The sequence below is a fragment of the Aquarana catesbeiana genome, linkage group LG04 (genome assembly GCF_042186555.1).
Source record: "Aquarana catesbeiana isolate 2022-GZ linkage group LG04, ASM4218655v1, whole genome shotgun sequence".
NCBI classification, from domain to species: domain Eukaryota; kingdom Metazoa; phylum Chordata; class Amphibia; order Anura; family Ranidae; genus Aquarana; species Aquarana catesbeiana.
The window spans coordinates 641,437,138-641,454,723 of NC_133327.1; the positions used below are offsets into that span (position 1 = coordinate 641,437,138).

Below are 17,586 nucleotides of genomic sequence, written 5' to 3' on the forward strand. Positions count from 1 at the left end.
TTGGGCCCAATTGGGACATTTTCATTTAGGGGTGTACTCACTTTTGTTGTCAGCAGTTTGGACATTAATGGCTGTGTGTTGAATTATTTTGAGGGGTTAGCAAATTTACACTGTTGTACAAGCTGTACACTCACTACTTTACATTGTAGTACGGTGTCATTTATTCAGTGTTGTCACATGAAAAGATGTAATAAAATATTTACAAAAAATTGAGGGGTGTACTCACTTTTGTGAGATACTGTACAAAAGTATTCACAGCTTTTGCCATGACGCTCAAAATTGTGCTCAGGTGCATCCTGTTTCCACTGATCATCCTTGAGATGTTTCTACACCTTGATTGGTGTCCACCTGTGGTAAATTCAGTTGATTGGACATGATTTGAAAAGGCACACACCTGTCTATATAAGGTCCCACGGTTAACAGTGCATGTCAGAGCACAAACCAAGTCATGAAGTCCAAGGAATTGTCTGTAGACCTCAGACAGGATTGTATGGAGGCATATATCTGTGGAAAGGTAGTGAAATTTTTTTTGCAGCATTGAAGGTCCCAATGAGCACAGGGGCCTCCATCATCCGTAAATAGAAGAAATTTGGAACCACCAGGACTCTTCCTAGAGCGGGCCGCCTGGCCAAACTGAGCGATCGGGGGAGAAGGGCCTTAGTCAGGCAGGTGACCAAGAACCCTATGGTCACTCTGACAGAGCTGCAGCGTTTCTCTTTGGAGAGAAGAGAACCTTCCAGAAGAACAACCATCTCTGCAGCACTCCACCAATCAGGCCCGTATGGTAGAGTGGCCAGACCGGAAGCCACTCTTCAGTAAAAAGGCACATGACAACCTGCCTGGAGTTTGCCAAAAGGCACCTGAAGGACTCTCAGACCATGAGAAACAAAATTCTCTGGTCTGATGAAACAAAGATTGGACTCTTTGGACTAAATGGCAAGCGTCTTATCTGGAGGAAACCAGACACCGCTTATCACCTGGCCAATACCATCCCTACAGTGAAGCATGGTGGTGGCAGCATCATGCTGTGGGGATGTTTTTCAGCGGCAGGAACTGAGAGACTAGTCAGGATCGAGGGAAAGATAAATGCAGCAATGTACGGAGACATTATTGATGAAAACCTGCTCCAGTGTGCTCTGGACCTCAGACTGGGACGAAGGCTCATCTTCCAACAGGACAATGACCCTAAGCGCACAGCCAAGATAAAAAAGGAGTGGATAACAGGGCGACTCTGTGAATGTCCTTGAGTGGCCCAGCCAGTGCCCAGACTTGAACCCGATTGAACATTTCTGCAGAGATCTGAAAATGGCTGTGCAATGACTCTCCCCATCCAACCTGTTGGAGCTTGAGAGGTCCTGCAAAGAAGAATGGGAAACACTGCCCAAAAATAGGTGTGCCAAGCTTGTAGCATCATACTCAAAAAGACTTGAGGCTGTAAATGCTGCCAAAGGTGCAAAGGCTGTGAATACTTATGTACATGTGATTTTTCGTTTTTTATTTTTAATACATTTTCAAAGATTTCAAACAAACTTCTTTCATGTTGTCATTATGGGCTATTGTTTGTATAAGTTTGAGGAAAATAATGAAGTTGATCCATTTTGGAATAAGGCTGTAACATAATAAAATGTTGAAAAATTTGTAGTGGGCATAGATAGCGGTTAGACCAAAGTTAATGTGCACTGCACACGTCAAACAAAGGGAAACGAGTTGGAAAAGGAATATTTATAAGCTCACTGAGAATATTACAAGGATGCAGAAAAACACAATAGGAAATGATTTTAATGAAAAATAGATTATAGTGCCATAAATTAATGGTTGTCTATGGATTATTTTTGAAAAATAAAGATATAGTTTGGTGTCACTTTAGGTTCCATTTTAACAGTAGTGACAAGCAGTTGTTCTGATTGTAAGACTTACCATCAGCTTCTGGTCCAGTTAGAGCTGTCAAAGTTTAAAATGATTGTAAATGCATTTTTTAAAATGAAAACAAGCACCATGTTTATCTTACCTGCTCGGTGCAATCACAGCTAGTGAGGAGGGAGGGGGGACGGGGCCGAGCTGTGCTCTGTATGTCTTAAAGACGCACAAAACCGGCAGGGGAGTGAGCACGCATGAGTGCCCCCACAGCAAGTGGCTAAGTGCCCCCATAGCCAGCCACTTGCTGTGGGGGCACTCATGCGTGCTCAATCCCCTGCTGGTTTTGTATGCGTCTTTAAGACATACAGAGCACGGCTCGGCCCCGCCCCCCTCCCTCCTCACTGGCTGTGATTGACAGCAGCTGGAGTCAATGGCTCCTGCTGCTGTCACTCAGCCAATAAAGAGATAGGCCTGAGAGATCCTCAGCTCTCGTGCATATTGCTTGATGGAGATCAGGCCCAGGTATCTTGAGGGGGTCTGGAAGGGAAGCTGCTTGCAGAAGGTTTTTACCTTAATAAACCTTCATATACCTTCTATAAAAACCTTCTGCCTTTAGAACCACTTTGATCAGCACTTCCTTTTTTTTTACAGGAAGTAGGAACTGGAACTGGAGGAGCAGAGAGGAATAACAGAAAGACAGAAATAAACTCTTACCTAACCATTCCACACTCTCCAAAGATATCTAGATTTACATTTAAGGCTGCAGACTGATCTCCTTTTTTTAATGCAAAAGTGGAAGAAAAGTGCATGGCCATGAAAGCCTATGAAACTCTTCGCACTGATCAGTTGGGGGTCCATTGTATTGTATAAAACCCTGCTTGCTGTATTTTTGGCGCATGTTTGATGCGGTAAATGAAATGCACCAAAAGAGGACTAAGATATAACCACGCCAATGGTGCAGCATAAAACATAGCAAAGTGAGGAAGGTTTGTGGTCCAGGATGATAGGACAGTCAAAATTAGAAGCTGTGCTTTATGGGGTACTAGACTAATTTGCCTCTCAGCCCATTTCGCCCTATAAGACTGGCACTACACTAACAGTGTAGTGCAAGCCGGTGGGGACTCTTTCCCTGCTGCCCCCCTGCAAAGTGCTGCCATAGGCCAGGATACAGCGTTGCTCATGTGTCACATTGTCTAAGTAGGTTTAGCTGCCAGTAGAATAGCTTAGCCTGGGCAACCAGGGCATTTTGCCCACTCCACCCTATTGGTGGTACAACTAATTCACACTGACCTCAGTCAAATCGCAGAACAGCCAGAGCGATACAGCTTTCCTGCTGCTCTACGTTGCCGGCTGGCTAGGGGGAAATGTGGTGCACAATTTTTTTTACTTTTGGATTTGTAAAAGTTTTATTTGAAGTGTACAAAACTTACACTTCATTGCAATGTCGGACGGCGCGATGCGCTGTCTGACATTTCAGTGCGATTCAGGCAAGTGCACTGATATAATGCAGCATGTCTGAATTGTTTAGCAGCACGCTGCAGCACTAGGCTGCGTTGCAGTGTGTGTCCCTGTAGTGACAGATCTTTTACCATATAGTAAAACATCTGTCTCGCATATAGTGTGAAGTAAACTGCTGTTTTTTTTGTTTTTATTCTGACCTGCAAAGTAAATGCATAATGTGTTGGTATGCATCGCATACTAGCATATTATGTGAAACTTACCTGCAAATGAAGCCCTCGTTGTCACCACTGGAGGCCGCATCCATCTTCACCTTCATCTTCTTACTTCCGGGTCCGCGGCTGTGTGACTTGCCAGAGCCGTGTGACTGTCACGACACAAGGCTCTGAAGAAACAGCACGGGTGGTCGTTCCGTCAGAGCGCATGAGCCGATGACATGATCGGCTGCATATACAGTAAATATCTCCTAAACGGCGCATGTTTTTTTTATTTTGTTCAATCTTGTAGAAATCTACCAGGTTTTTGTTATTGTCCAAAAGCTTATGTATATTTCATCATCTGCTATATTTATTTGGCCAACTTTACAGCAAGAATTATCAAGATACTTTGCAGAATTGTAGGTGGACAAGCCTAATGCCCCGTACACGCGATCAGAAAATCGTACGGAAAATACCGCTTTCGAGGCGATTGTACGATAATCGGATCGTTGGTACAGAGTATTCTATCGGACATGCAGGAAAATTTTTTTCGTACGATGCCAGATCGTACGATTTTTGTTTAATCAGTACAGCTATCGTTTTGAAAATGCAGTACAAATGCATTACAACACATGACATCACTTCCGAATTTTATTTCTGTCGTGCGGGAATTTTCGTGACTTTAGTAAACTCATCAGATTCGATCTGAGATCAGCATGCAATAAAAAATGGACGATCATTCGTTCGATAATCTCATTGTGGGTATGGGGCATAACCCTGCCCTTCCTCTGTTGTATATAATTTTCTTGAACAGCTCTTATATCTTCAACTTTATTTTAAGGAGGCATTTCGCTTTAACATGCATAAATAAACATCAGTCTAGTGATTTCCAAATCAGACTGTCACCAGCCTCCAATGTGGAGAAGCTTGATTTCACATTCATATGTATCATAAGGTCACAGCTCAATGGCCTTCGCAGACAGCTTACGGCGCAGCCCCATCACAAGACCTCAATGCAGAGCAGGCACAGTGCTGATAGCGCCTTCACCCTCCAGTGCCCTAGGAATATGTCTGGAAGCTGTGTTCATCGGTGGTGGCTTTGCACAGCCATCGCACAGTGTGTTCTTGACGCTGTGGCTAATTTATTTGTTTGCGTTTTTTTTTTTTTTTTTTTTTTTTTTTATACAATTTTACCTTGGCTGTGTGGCTATCAGTAGAAGCCACATGTGTGGCTATCAGTAGAAGAAAACAAAACTAGGCTTGCTTAGCAGAAGATATTTCTGGAGAATAGAGAATATAAAGTCAAAGTCATGACATCCTATATTTTGTTACTCTTAATGCTATTATCATTATCCGCATCCTACAGCTCGGTTGCCCTTTGTTGACAGCCCTTTTAAAATTACCTGGTTGGCTTAATGTAGTTAAAAGGAAGAAAATAACAATGCTTGGTGCGAAACTAAATTCTAAAATTAGTGTATCTTAACAGCTGAACTCACAATATTGTACACACCAATATTAAACAACTAAAAGGAAAAAGTAAGTGTTTGGGCTGTCACTAATCATATAGTAAAGTGCATATAGTGAAATTAAAAAATCATCCATGACACTTAATTAAAGCGTTAATTTAACAATTCATATCATCAGTGGCATAGTGCAAAAAGACATAAGACAGTCCCAATGTATGATTCATAAGGTGATATTTAAAACGTGCTCTTCAAATTCCTTAACGCTGCAAGTGATCACCACCAAGTGCTCCCCTCCGAGTTAAGCATAATCTGCTTCCTACCAGAAAAAACTAGACCTTATCCAGGTCTGCAATCACCTAAGTGAGCTCACCGCTCACTCTTGGTATATAGTATCTTTCCTTTCCAGCCGCCCTCTGATATTATTGTTTAAAGGTATTATTGAAATTCTTCACTATAGATGCTCGGACTGGGTAATATGGAGCATAATAAAAAAAAAAAATAAACGCTCAAGATTAAAAAGCTATTAAAAGTCTACTCACAAATCCACAGAAATATACAGGCATTTAGTATGTACACTTGTCCTGTGCCCCATTGATGTCTGTTATGACGAAACGTGTGTCGGGCGGAGGAAATGGCGGTGACTTCAGCATGCCCGCTGGGGCGCAGGATGAGTGTACATACTGAATAAATAACACTACTGGCATTTTTTATAATGTTCAGTGTGCATGAGGCATTAGAAGTAGTCTACTGCTATGACTCCCATGTTAAAAAAAAAAAAGAAAAGAAAAAGTCAATTTCAGCTCCGATTGATGCAATGCACACCATCCTTAAACTAGAGAAGCAGCCTGTTGCTTCTACCATTTCAAAATTGGGGTCATAAAGGGCCATTTTCTATTTCTCAACCACTTTTCTAACCATTTATTGATAAAGATTGGAAGTGCCCTGATAGATTGTGTGCTTCCCCTAACCCCCTGCTGGCTTTGTGTTCATTTGGTGTGAATTTTGTTAAGAAGTGGTTCATTCCCTCTGTGGATCCTGCCATATCTCACCTTCTCTCTACTGCTTTTGGTGAAGAATGTACCTAACTAACCGCAGCTATTTGCAGAGAGTGGCACTGTAACTCCTCTAAAAATTGTCACCTCTTTTAAATATTTGGGAATATTTATTACATTGTCCTTGTCTGAGGCAGAAGATCAATGTGGACCCTCTGATGCGTGTAATTAGGACTAAACCTAACACATGAGCTAAACTACCTTTATCAGTGGCAGGTAGAATTAACCTAATTAAAATGGTCCTCTTACCAAATTGTCTGTACGTATCTTCCCATATGCCAGTGCCGATGCCCAGGTTCTATTTTACAACCCTGAACACCTTGTTCAGCTCCTTTTAATATGGGCCCAGAATAGAAGGAAGCTTAAATTCTCCACCCTGCAAACGCCTAAAACAGAGGCGGCTATGGCACTTCCGACTATGTACCACTATTTTACAGCAGGACAACTATGCCATTTAACTGATTGGCTGTCACCTGTTTCACCTACAGTAGTGGAGTCACATTTAACATATTTCCTTAAATTGAATAACTTGTTGATACTTTGGAGGCACCAAAGACGGTCCTAAAAAAGTGTGTTTGCCGATTCTGAATTTGGCCAGAGTGGCGTGGAGAGAGTCCAAACGCATTGTAGGATATAAGGACACTGAAGCTGTACTTCCTACTTGGCATAACCCCATGTTTGCTCAATTGCTACATTTTTACGAGTTACTCTTTCTGGGAACAAAAAGGTTTAACTACTCTAGATGATATCTATAATGGCACTGTTCTTTCATCCTTTGTTGACTTACAGCAGAAATTTGGCCTCCCCCGTACAAACTAAATACCTTCAACTCAGGCTCGCATTGCATGCTCAATGTGGGACTAACGTCTCAAAATTTCTAATCGCCCACTCATAGGCATATTAAAGTCGCAAGGTCCTGGAGGACTCCTATCTGAAGTCTATACCTATCTTTTAAATGCTACTGTTAGCAAAAATCCACTGATAGTGCAATCCAAATGGCAACAAATCATACCAGATTTAACAGAGGAGAATTGGGAAGAAGCTTGTTCCTCTCATTTACAGGTGTCTCCAGCCATTAATAACAAGTTAACACAACTATACGAGATATACCAGGCTTGCCTTACTCCGGTGAGGTTGCATGCTATGTATCACATACCCATGTCTAACTGTATGAGATGTAATCACACAAAAGCTGATTTTGCACATGTAATTTGGGTGTGCCCTGTCATAGCTGGTTACTGGAAGCAGGTGACGGATCTTCTGTCCTCAGTATTGTCATTACCAGTTCCCAGTACTCCTAGAGTATGCCTTGGGTATTCTGGATGAGGAACAGTGGCATCACAGAGCTCTACTGAAAGAGACGCAGTTTCTGGCTAGGAAGGCCATTGTACTTAAGTGGATTCAACCCAATCCTCCTCCTGTCCGTAAGTGGATAAAAATGGTAAACCAAATACTGCCATAGGAAAAACTTGTATATGAACACAGAGGGTGCCCAACAAAATATAAGATTTGCGATGTGTGGTGCGCATCTACCCTCATCATTTGCATTGACTCGGACATAAAGTATAACAACTGTCAAAATTCAAACCTCTTAATGTTTATTTTTCATACCCAGGGAAATAACGGTGACTCATTGAAAGCTTTATATATCTTTTATTTTCTGATCCAAGCAGGCTGTATATACATTTTCAAGTAATCTGATACATGTTGATTCAAATGTACTTTATCTGCTATGGTGAGCATTTTGTCAAACTTGTTACTGTAATGCACTTTCGTTAATAAAAAGTGTTAAAAAAAAAAAAAGAATATACCTAACTTAAGGATCTAGCATAAAAGTGGTTGAAAGCCCTCTCCAGAACTCTGATTGGTGGGTTCCACCTTGCATCTGATTCTGGCTGTGATTTCACTTTGTCAGACAGTGTCTGACTGGGCAAAATACCCTAACATTGAAAGTAAACTTTCCTCCTCCTTTGCCTTGTTTCTCGCATTAGCCTCCTGTTGGTGCATATGTGTTGGGCACTTTGAAGTGCTGTGCTGCTGTGAATGGTGGTAAGAAAAACTTATCTTCTCCACTGAAAGATGCCTAAGCAGCAGACTACTAAGTCATTTGACTCTGTTTATCAAGAAATTTTCCTTTCATTTCTCCACTCCCTCAACTTCAACATTGAGGCCCCCCAAGCCTGGCTCCCTGTTCACTTGCCAAGCCGCACATTTCAAGTCTGCACTCCAGCTTCTCAGACAAGGCTTCCTCCGCATGTGCCGCCCGTCCCCCCCCCCCCCACACACACACACACACTTTTTAGAAAGGGAGATACCGGTTAGCCTCTCAGAATACCTGCTGCATCCTTGCTTTCTTCCTGAGAACCTTATTGTGTCTCCCCGTGGACTGGCATATCTCTGGCTCTTTTGTACCTTCTAGAGCAAAGTGGGATAGCTCTGGTACCTGCAGTAGAGCAGCCCAAGGGTTTTACACCAACCTGTTCATGGTCCCAAAAAAGGACATTCACCCTATCCTGGACCTCAAAGCCTGGAATATCTTCATTTTGGTCCACAAATTCTACTGTATTTAGAATTGACAAGATCTGTCATTGCTTACCTTCATTAGGGGCTTTCTGGCTTTTTTGGCTATAAAACATGCGTACTTGCATGTATCCATCTTTCCAGCACTCAGTTGTGTTTTCTGAGGATTGCTGTAGGGCCTCTACCCCCTGGGTGTTCACAATGTATCGTCTACAGTGTTAACCCTGTTGCACTCTTCTGGAATCTTCGTTTTGGGACACTTAGCCGATCTCCTGTTGAGGGTTCTGTTGGCGAGGGCTCGGTCAGTCAACATATCTCTGATTGTCCAGATGTAACAGGGGTTCAGGTGGTAGCCTGCTTTAAAGCAGTTCCCTTTTGCCTAATTTTACTCCAGATCTTTGCAACACAGTTTTCTGTCATTGTGGAACAAATAGGCCCTGTCTCTGGACAGGCCGATTCGAGGGACACCAAGAGTGAGGCTGTCCTTGGCTTGGTAGCTCAGGAATCTCTGGAATCTGAAGGTTTGTGTCCCTTTTGTTTCTCAATCAACTCCAAAAAAGCAATTTTATGGCCAGTATAAAATTCTATTATTTTTTTTTTTCAGGATTTGGCCAAAAAGTCGCCAGTTTCAGTTGTAATTTTTTACCATCGAATGCGGCTGGTGATGACTCTGGCACATCAACCATTTACAACTGCCTAAATAGACATTACTGTCTGCTATAGCAACAACTCTGTGTCCAGATACAAATTACTAGAGAGTACAAACCGATATTGTGGCTGCTACAAAGTTGCTAGTGTGACTTGACCCGAAGGCCTCATGTTGGGGATAGTAAAAATGCACAGCTGAGCTGCATTTTTACTTCCCCCTTAAGCTGCAATAGGCAGTGGGCAGGGTGTAGGTAAAAAATATATGCATGGGAGATCTAAATATAAATATATATATATCTATATCATATCCCATACATATAATTTATACCTACATAGGGGTGTTTATATGCTGTGGGTGCAAAGCAAACCTACCCGACATGTAGTTATCGGTCACACGTAACCCAGGTGGGTGAACGAAGAAGCAATGCAAATTCCCTGCCACCGTGTGCATTGCTCTCGTTGCAGCGTATTTGTCCGCAAACAAGGGGTTAAAACGGGGTGAGAAGGCATCACATTGCTTCCTCACCACCTGTCAGTCGCCTCTGAAAAGCGATCTGAAAATTGATTGTGCTTTAGAGGACTGGTAGATTTAGATGCACGTATAAATCTACCAGGAGGAGGAGGCAGGAGTTTAGCCTTTACATTACAGGTACAGTACAGGTTCTTTATAAACATAACAAAAATATAAGGAATTTGTCATAGTAAAGGCTTGTTAAAGCAATTGCCTTTGTTCTTGCTTAGATCGTATCTGCTGTGCTTTTGTACTATGTATGTTTTAGTAATTCATCACCAACCTCTTTCCTGCTTATTTTCAGATGCCTCTGGAAGGTATAAGGAGCGAGATAGAGCAGAGGGTGGAGCCTCATAATGATTATTTCAGTACACAGTTCCTGTTAAACCTCTCCGTGTTGGGGACACACCAGATCACCGTTGAATCCTCTGTGGTGGACTCCAATGGCGTGCTCTGGAAAACTGGCCCCAAGACCACAATCTTTGTCAAATCATTAGAAGATCCGTACACTCAGCAGGTACGGCTACAGCAGCAGCAACAGCAACAGGTCCAGCAGCCTGCCCAGCAACAGAGAAACGCCTTCTCCCGATTCTAACATTACTATCTGATAATATGTTTTATGTCCAACTACGACTGGTTTTGTTGTTTTTTTTTTTTTTTATTATAAAATGTCAATAGAAAGTACATATAGTGTGCCTTTTTTGTGTGTGCTTGTAATAATTTTTCCCTTTTGACCTGACTACGTATATATTCTAAAGAAAACTTACGAGTACTTGCTGGGGGGTAATGCAAGGACCCAGAAAAAAATGATAAAGTGCGCCACGTCCCACTATAAAGCAATACAACTACTTGGCAAAATCCATAGTTTTTATAGGCACAGGATTATAGCTATATACAATTTAAATTCCACCTTTATTGATACACATTTAAAACCAGGAGATCAGTGGACAGTGAAAATGCATTAAAAGCACACTTAGGCCCCTTTCACAGTGGTACGACACGAGTATTCCAGGCCCTTCGGGCTAGTATGGATTTTAAGGGGAACTCACACGTCGAAAAAAATGGAATGGGGCCCCCCAAAATCCGTACCTGGACCCTTATCCGAGCACACAGCCCGGCAGGTCAGGAAAGGGGGTGGGGACAATTGAGTGCCCCCCCTCCTGATCCGTACCAGGCCGCATGCCCTCAACATGGGGGGGTGGGTGCTTTGGGGCTGGGGGGCCCTGCGCCCCCCCTACCCCAAAGCACCTTGTCCCCATGTTGATGAGGACAAGGGCCTCTTCTTGACAACCCTGGCCGTTGGTTGTCAGATCCCGGCCCCCCACCCTATGTGTCAACAATAAAACGCAGTACACAGATTTTTAAAGTAATTTATTAAGCAGCTCCGGCGTCTCTTCCAACTTCTTCTCCCTTCCCTGGCTCTTCTGCATCCTCCGCTGATGTCTTCTAGCCCTCTCCGGTTCTTCTCCCTCTGTCCGCTGTCTTCTGACTCTGCTGGGTCTTCTCCACTGTCTTCTCGCTCTTTTGCCGGGTTTTCTCCGCTGTCTTCTCCCTCTGTTCTTCTTCCGATGTTGACTCGACGCTCTCTCCCGCTCTAATGCTAGGTGCATGGTGTGCCACTACTTGTATTGGCATGGGGCGGGATCACCAGAGGCCCCCCCTTATGACGTCATCTCCCATCATGCCCCATGTGGTGACGTCATAAGGGGCGGGCCTCTGGATGACGTCACCCGGTGACCCTGCCCCATGCCAATATAAGTAGAGGCACACCACACACCCAGCATTAGAGCGGGAGAGTGTGTCGAGTCAACACCGGAAGAAGATCAGAGGGAGAAGACAGCGGAGAAGACCTGGCAGAGGCAGAAGACAGCGGACAGAGAGAGAAGAATTCGGAAGCGACACCGGAGCTGAATAAATTACTTTTAAAAACCTGTGTACTGTGTTTTATTTTTTTACACACTTTTTTTTTTTTTTTCGGTAAATAGGTATGTGTACAATGTAACTGAGACCCATTCACAATGGGGGGGTCCGGGATCTGGGGGCCCGCAGACCCCAACAACTAATGCCCAGGATTGTCAGGAAGATTCCCTTGTCCTCATCACCATCGGGACAAGGTGCTTTGGGGGGGCCCTGCCCCAAAGCAACCACCTCCCCATGTTGAGGGCATGCAGCATGGTACATACGGGGGGGGGGGGGGGGGGGCTCGCTTGTCCCCACCCCCTCTCCTGAACTGCCACGCTGTGTGCTTGGATAAGGGTCTGGTGTGGATTTTTGGGGGGGGGCCCCCACGCAGGTTTTTTCGGCGTGTGGGTTCCCCTTAAAATCCATACCAGACCTAAGGTCCTGGTATGCTCTTGGAGGGGGAACCCATGCCTTTTTTTTTAAATTTTGCGTGGAGTTCCCCTTCAAGATCATCAAAGCACAACTCGCATGTCAAAGTCAGATCAGTTAAGACGGTGATCCGACTTTGGACCAAAGTAGTGCAGGGACTACTTTGAAGTCGGCACGACTTGAAGACGGACTAATATGAATGGTTGTCGTTGGAAATCATGGGTAACGACTTGTCCATGCCTGACATGTTTGCTATCTTATTACCATAACGTCATCTTTTATATTGTACCAAACATTTGGGTATTATATTGTGCTTTTGTGCATTAAAATTCATTGTGTATCTTTTCCAAAAAAATTTGCATTTGAAAAACCACTTTGCAAATATTGTGTGACATAAAATCATGCAATGCCCACCATTTTATGCTCTGGAGCCTCTATTTAACCCCTTCACGCCTAAGAGTAAGGCTGGATTCACACTGATGCAAATTGGATGTGGTTTTCTCCACATCCAATTCGCATGACAGGAGAGTGGGACCGGCTCTCTATGGAGCCGGTTCACACAGCTCCTTGGAGGTCGCAAAGCGGATTGCGCAGAGGTCCTGTTTGTCTTTGGCTTCGTTTTTAGGTCCAAAATTCAGGCAAAAATCTGGACCTGAAACAGAGAATAGGTTCGCACTGGACCCCTGCTGTGAGCTGCATCTGAAGACAGTGTGAACCCAGCCTAAAACAAATCTTAATGCATAAACACAATTTGCAATTTGTGTTGGTAAAACCATACATATCATCACAACTACTTTGTGCATCCAGGTGGATTATACTGCGTTTTTTTTTCTTTCAGGACAAATTGAGTTCTCGTTGGGTGGTAAATGGTAATGGATAGCTCCTAATTTTTTTTTATTATTATTATTATCAAAGCAAAACTGACCCAAAATAGTAAAAAAATAAAAAAATTAAAATTTTTTTTTTTAAATTTAGCTGTATATTTATTGCTACTACTATAACCTTCCACCAAAGGACAACCCACAATAAATTATCCTGCTTCTGAGGACGCAGCGATACCACATATGTTTATGTTAGTTGTTTTTGTACTCGTTTTTTTTTATCCTGCTTTGAAACACACTGATTCTAATTCAAAATAAAAATAAAGAGTCCCATCCAAAAAAAATACTGACTCTGACCTTGACCCAAACACTAAGGTTCGAATTTCATAAGAATTTTCTTTCGAAAATCGTATGAAAGAATACTCGTTTGAATTTCGCACTATTAGTGGGCTGCAAAGACGGACGATTTTCCTGCGGCAATCAAATTTGAGGAATCGTACATGTTGGAAATTTTTTGAAAAACTAATGATTTTCTAATTAATGATGGGAGAATCATGCGAGAAATGTAATAAGAAAAGAAAATTTACGTAGAGAAAAGAAGATTACCGCCCACGAAAATTATTTTCTGTAGCAACATGAGGTGAAATTGAAGGCTTGGTCGGCTGAATTTCGAAAATCAATGGTGGCATCATCGGATCACAAAAAAAAGAACTTTCTGATTTTGAAAAGAAAATTCGTTCGAAATTCGACCATGTATGGCCTGCTTAACCCTGGCACTGACCTAGACCAAACCTTGATTTAGGTATTTCTTCTTATTTTATTTATTTATTTATTTTTTTTACACACCCTTTTTTTTTTCTTCAAGGAAAGAGAGAGATTCGATGTATGTCTCTCCTCTATTCACAGAGAAAAAAAAAAAAACATGGGGTGGGCTTCACAGTGACTGATCATTGTGGTAGCCAATTGGAGGTTATCACAGCGATCATGGTGTTCCGGGTCACAATCTTTAGTCCGGGGCTCTCAGTGAGACCCCGTTCTCTGTGTTGGGCAACACACAAATATGTGGCCCCACAGAAAAAAAGCTCAGTCTAGTGAGGCCACATATTTCATGTGAGATCAGCTTCCAGTTGAAAAAAATATATCTAATGTTTGGGGGTTCTAAAGTTGTTTTCTAGCAAAAATGTCTTTTTTTTTTTAATGTAAAAGAGGAATGTCAGAATTGGCCCCGACTGGAAATGGTTTAGAGCTGTGTCAAGAGGGAGGGAGCAATGAACAACTTACTACATCCCCTATTCACAGATACTGTTAGATTGGTTAGCAAAAGAATAGCGAGGGATGTTTTCAGCAGCACTGGAAATAATTAGAGGTACAACCCAGCAGTGCACAAGGTCTCTGTTCAGTCCTTTGGGTTGGGGCAGGCATGTCCAAAGTCCGGCCCGCGGGCCAATCGCGGCCCGCGGTCCGGTTTCGGACGGCCCGCCTGGTAATTTTGACATATATATCTTTTGTGGCCCCCAACGAATCCCCGAGCGCCGGGGGCCATAAAAGATAGATATGCTGGCTGCCTTGGAGGGGGCGGGACAAGCGCCGTACAGGATACAGGAGAATTTCCTGTTTACACGGCGTCCTGTGTAAAAGGAAGTCCCGTCTCCTGCGCTGCCATTGGACAATTGTTTTGTCCATCATAGGAGGCGGGACTTTCAATTAAAGAGGCCGCCGTGTAAACAGGAATTTCTCCTGTATATCTGTTGGCGCTCGTCGCGCCCCCTCCCTGTCTCCTCCAAGGCTGCAGATGGACATGAATCAGGCTGCACTGACAGCAATGGTGAGTCTGCATTCATGTCAATGTGGTGGGGGCTGCCGTATTTATGTCAATGTGGTGGGGGCTGCATTCATGTCAATGTGGGGGCTGCATTCATGTGAATGTGGTGGGGGCTGCATTCATGTCAATGTGGGGGCTGCATTCATGTGAATGTGGTGGGGGCTGCATTCATGTGAATGTGGTGGGGGCTGCATTCATGTCAATACGGTGGGGGCTGCATTCATGTCAATGTGGTGGGGGCTGCATTCATGTCAATACGGTGGGGGCTGCATTCATGTCAATACGGTGGGGGCTGCATTCATGTCAATACGGTGGGGGCTGCATTCATGTCAATGTGGTGGGGGCTGCATTCATGTCAATACGGTGGGGGCTGCATTCATGTCAATACGGTGGGGGCTGCATTCATGTCAATACGGTGGGGGCTGCATTCATGTCAATACGGTGGGGGCTGCATTCATGTGAATGTGGTGGGGGCTGCATTCATGTGAATGTGGTGGGGGCTGCATTCATGTCAATACGGTGGGGGCTGCATTCATGTCAATACGGTGGGGGCTGCATTCATGTTAATGTGGTGGGGGCTGCATTCATGTTAATGTGGTGGGGGCTGCATTCATGTCAATACGGTGGGGGCTGCATTCATGTCAATACAGTGGGGGCCACATTCATGGCAATGGAGTGGGGGCCGCAGATGGGCACTGATTAGGCTGCATTGATGGGCACTGACCCTTAGGCTCGGTTCACACATGGGCGGCACGACTTGCAGGTCGCCTCAGCGAGGCGACCTGCAAACGACTGCCGGGGCGACTTGCGAGACGACTTCTGCATAGAAGTCTATGCAAGTCGCCCCAAGTCGCCCCCAAAGTAATACAGGAACCTTTTTCTAAGTCGGAGCGACTTGCGTCGCTCCGATTAGAACGGTTCCATAGCACAGAACGGGAGGCGACTTGTCAGGCGACTAGGTCGCCTGACAAGTCGCCCCAGTGTGAACCGAGCCTTATTTTGCTTCACAGTTCTTTATTTAAAATTTAAGATTTTTTTTCCTGAAACTTCATTTTTAAAGTGAAGGTGCGTGTTATAAGCAGATTAAATCCGGTATATCCAAATAACACGCCCAAGCTCATCTATTCACCACACACAGCACAAAGGCAAGAGAATTCTTGTTGGGCCGTGTATTAGTGCTCGGATGGACACACTTAGACCAAATTTTAATGGTTTAAGAATGTCAGGCAAAATGGTCGGCCCTCAAGCATGTTCTATTCATCAAATCTGGCCCTCTTGGAAAAAAGATTGGACACCCCTGGGTTGGGGTGTCACTTTTTAAAGCTGAACTCCAAGCAAAAAATCAAATACATATATAAGAGCGGTCTTACCTGTCAAAGAATATACTGTATATTTATATCCAACCAATTATGAGATTTGCACAATTGTAACAGGCAGCATAGACAGTCTGATGATTTAACTTTTCTCTACTGCACTTAAGTGACACAGCTAGGTCACCTTCCTGCCCCCAGACTGTTATTTGACAGTAAAGGAACAGCAACAGAATGATCAGGTCATCTCTCTGCTGGAGACCTGATTAGCCCTGAGTGCTCCCACTCAGTCAATCAAATTCAGGTACTTACAAGAGTTGCATTGAAAAGCATGTCTCAGGATTTTACAGCACGTAACTGCATTTATCAGGGTTTTTATTACATACAGCGGGTAAAATAAGAATTGAACACATAGTTAGGTAGAATAAAGACACAAGTCCATCTAGTTCAGCCAAAAAAAAAAAAAAACACCCATATAATCCCATATACACAATCTTAAACCCACAGTTGATCCAGAGGAAGGTGAAAAACTCCAGCAAAGCATGATTCAATTTTACTACAGCAGGGGAAAAATTACTTCCTTATCCCCCGAGAGGCAATCGGATATTCCCTGGAACACATCATTTTTCTAGGTAAATATATTTCTAAGAGCCCATTCACACAGGGACGACTTGTCAGGCGACCTAGTCACCTGACAAGTCGCCTCCCGTTCTGTGCTATGGAACCGTTCTAAGGGGAGCGACGCAAGTCGCTCCGACTTAGAAAAAGGTTCCTGTACGACTTCGGGGGCGACTTGGGGCGACTTGCATAGACTTCTATACAGAAGTCCTTTTGCAAGTCGCCCGGGCAGTCGTTTGCAGGTCGCCTCGCTGAGGCGACCTGCAAGTCGTGTTGCCCCTGTGTGAATGGGGTCTAAAGGTGCTATTGCCATGAAATTTTCACCATGTCGGTAACAATTCATCCATACAAAGAAACCAAAACAAATAAGTTCAGAAATGTAGTTCTGTGTAATAAAATGGAATGACACAGGGTAAAAGTATCAAACTCATGACTGAAATGTATGTATTACTGCATACAAAATCCTTTGTTGGTAATGACAGATTCAAGATGCCTCCTGTATGGAGAAACAAGTCACATGCATTGCTCAGGTGTGATTTTGGCCCGTTCTTCCACACACAACAGTCTTCAAATCTTGAAGGTTCCATGAGCCACTTCTCTGATCTTTAGTTACATAGTTACATAGTAGGTGAGGTTGAAAAAAGACACAAGTCCATCAAGTCCAACCTATGTGTGTGATTATGTGTCAGTATTACATTGTATATCCCTGTATGTTGCGGTCATTCAGGTGATTATCTAATAGTTTCTTGAAGCTATCAATGCTCCCCGCTGAGACCACCGCCTGTGGAAGGGAATTCCACATCCTTGCCGCTCTTATAGTAAAGAACCCTCTACGTAGTTTAAGGTTAAACCTCTTTTCTTCTAATTGTAATGAGTGGCCACGAGTCTTATTAAACTCTCTTCTGCGAAAAAGTTTTATACCTATTGTGGGATCACCAGTACAGTATTTGTAAATTGAAATCATATCCCCTCTCA

General features: G+C 43.5%; 1 protein-coding gene across 1 annotated transcript in view; it reads left to right on the forward strand.

Annotated features, from left to right (window-relative positions):
• The window catches only part of INTS7 (integrator complex subunit 7), a 133,566-nt gene extending 123,173 nt beyond the window's left edge, over positions 1 to 10,393 (forward strand). Inside the window, exon 20 of the mRNA XM_073628411.1 lies at positions 10,014 to 10,393. Coding sequence (XP_073484512.1) covers positions 10,014 to 10,304 — 291 coding nt within the window. The 3' untranslated portion in view covers positions 10,305 to 10,393. The remainder of the gene's footprint in view (positions 1 to 10,013) is intronic.
• Positions 10,394 to 17,586: the final 7,193 nt, after the last annotated feature.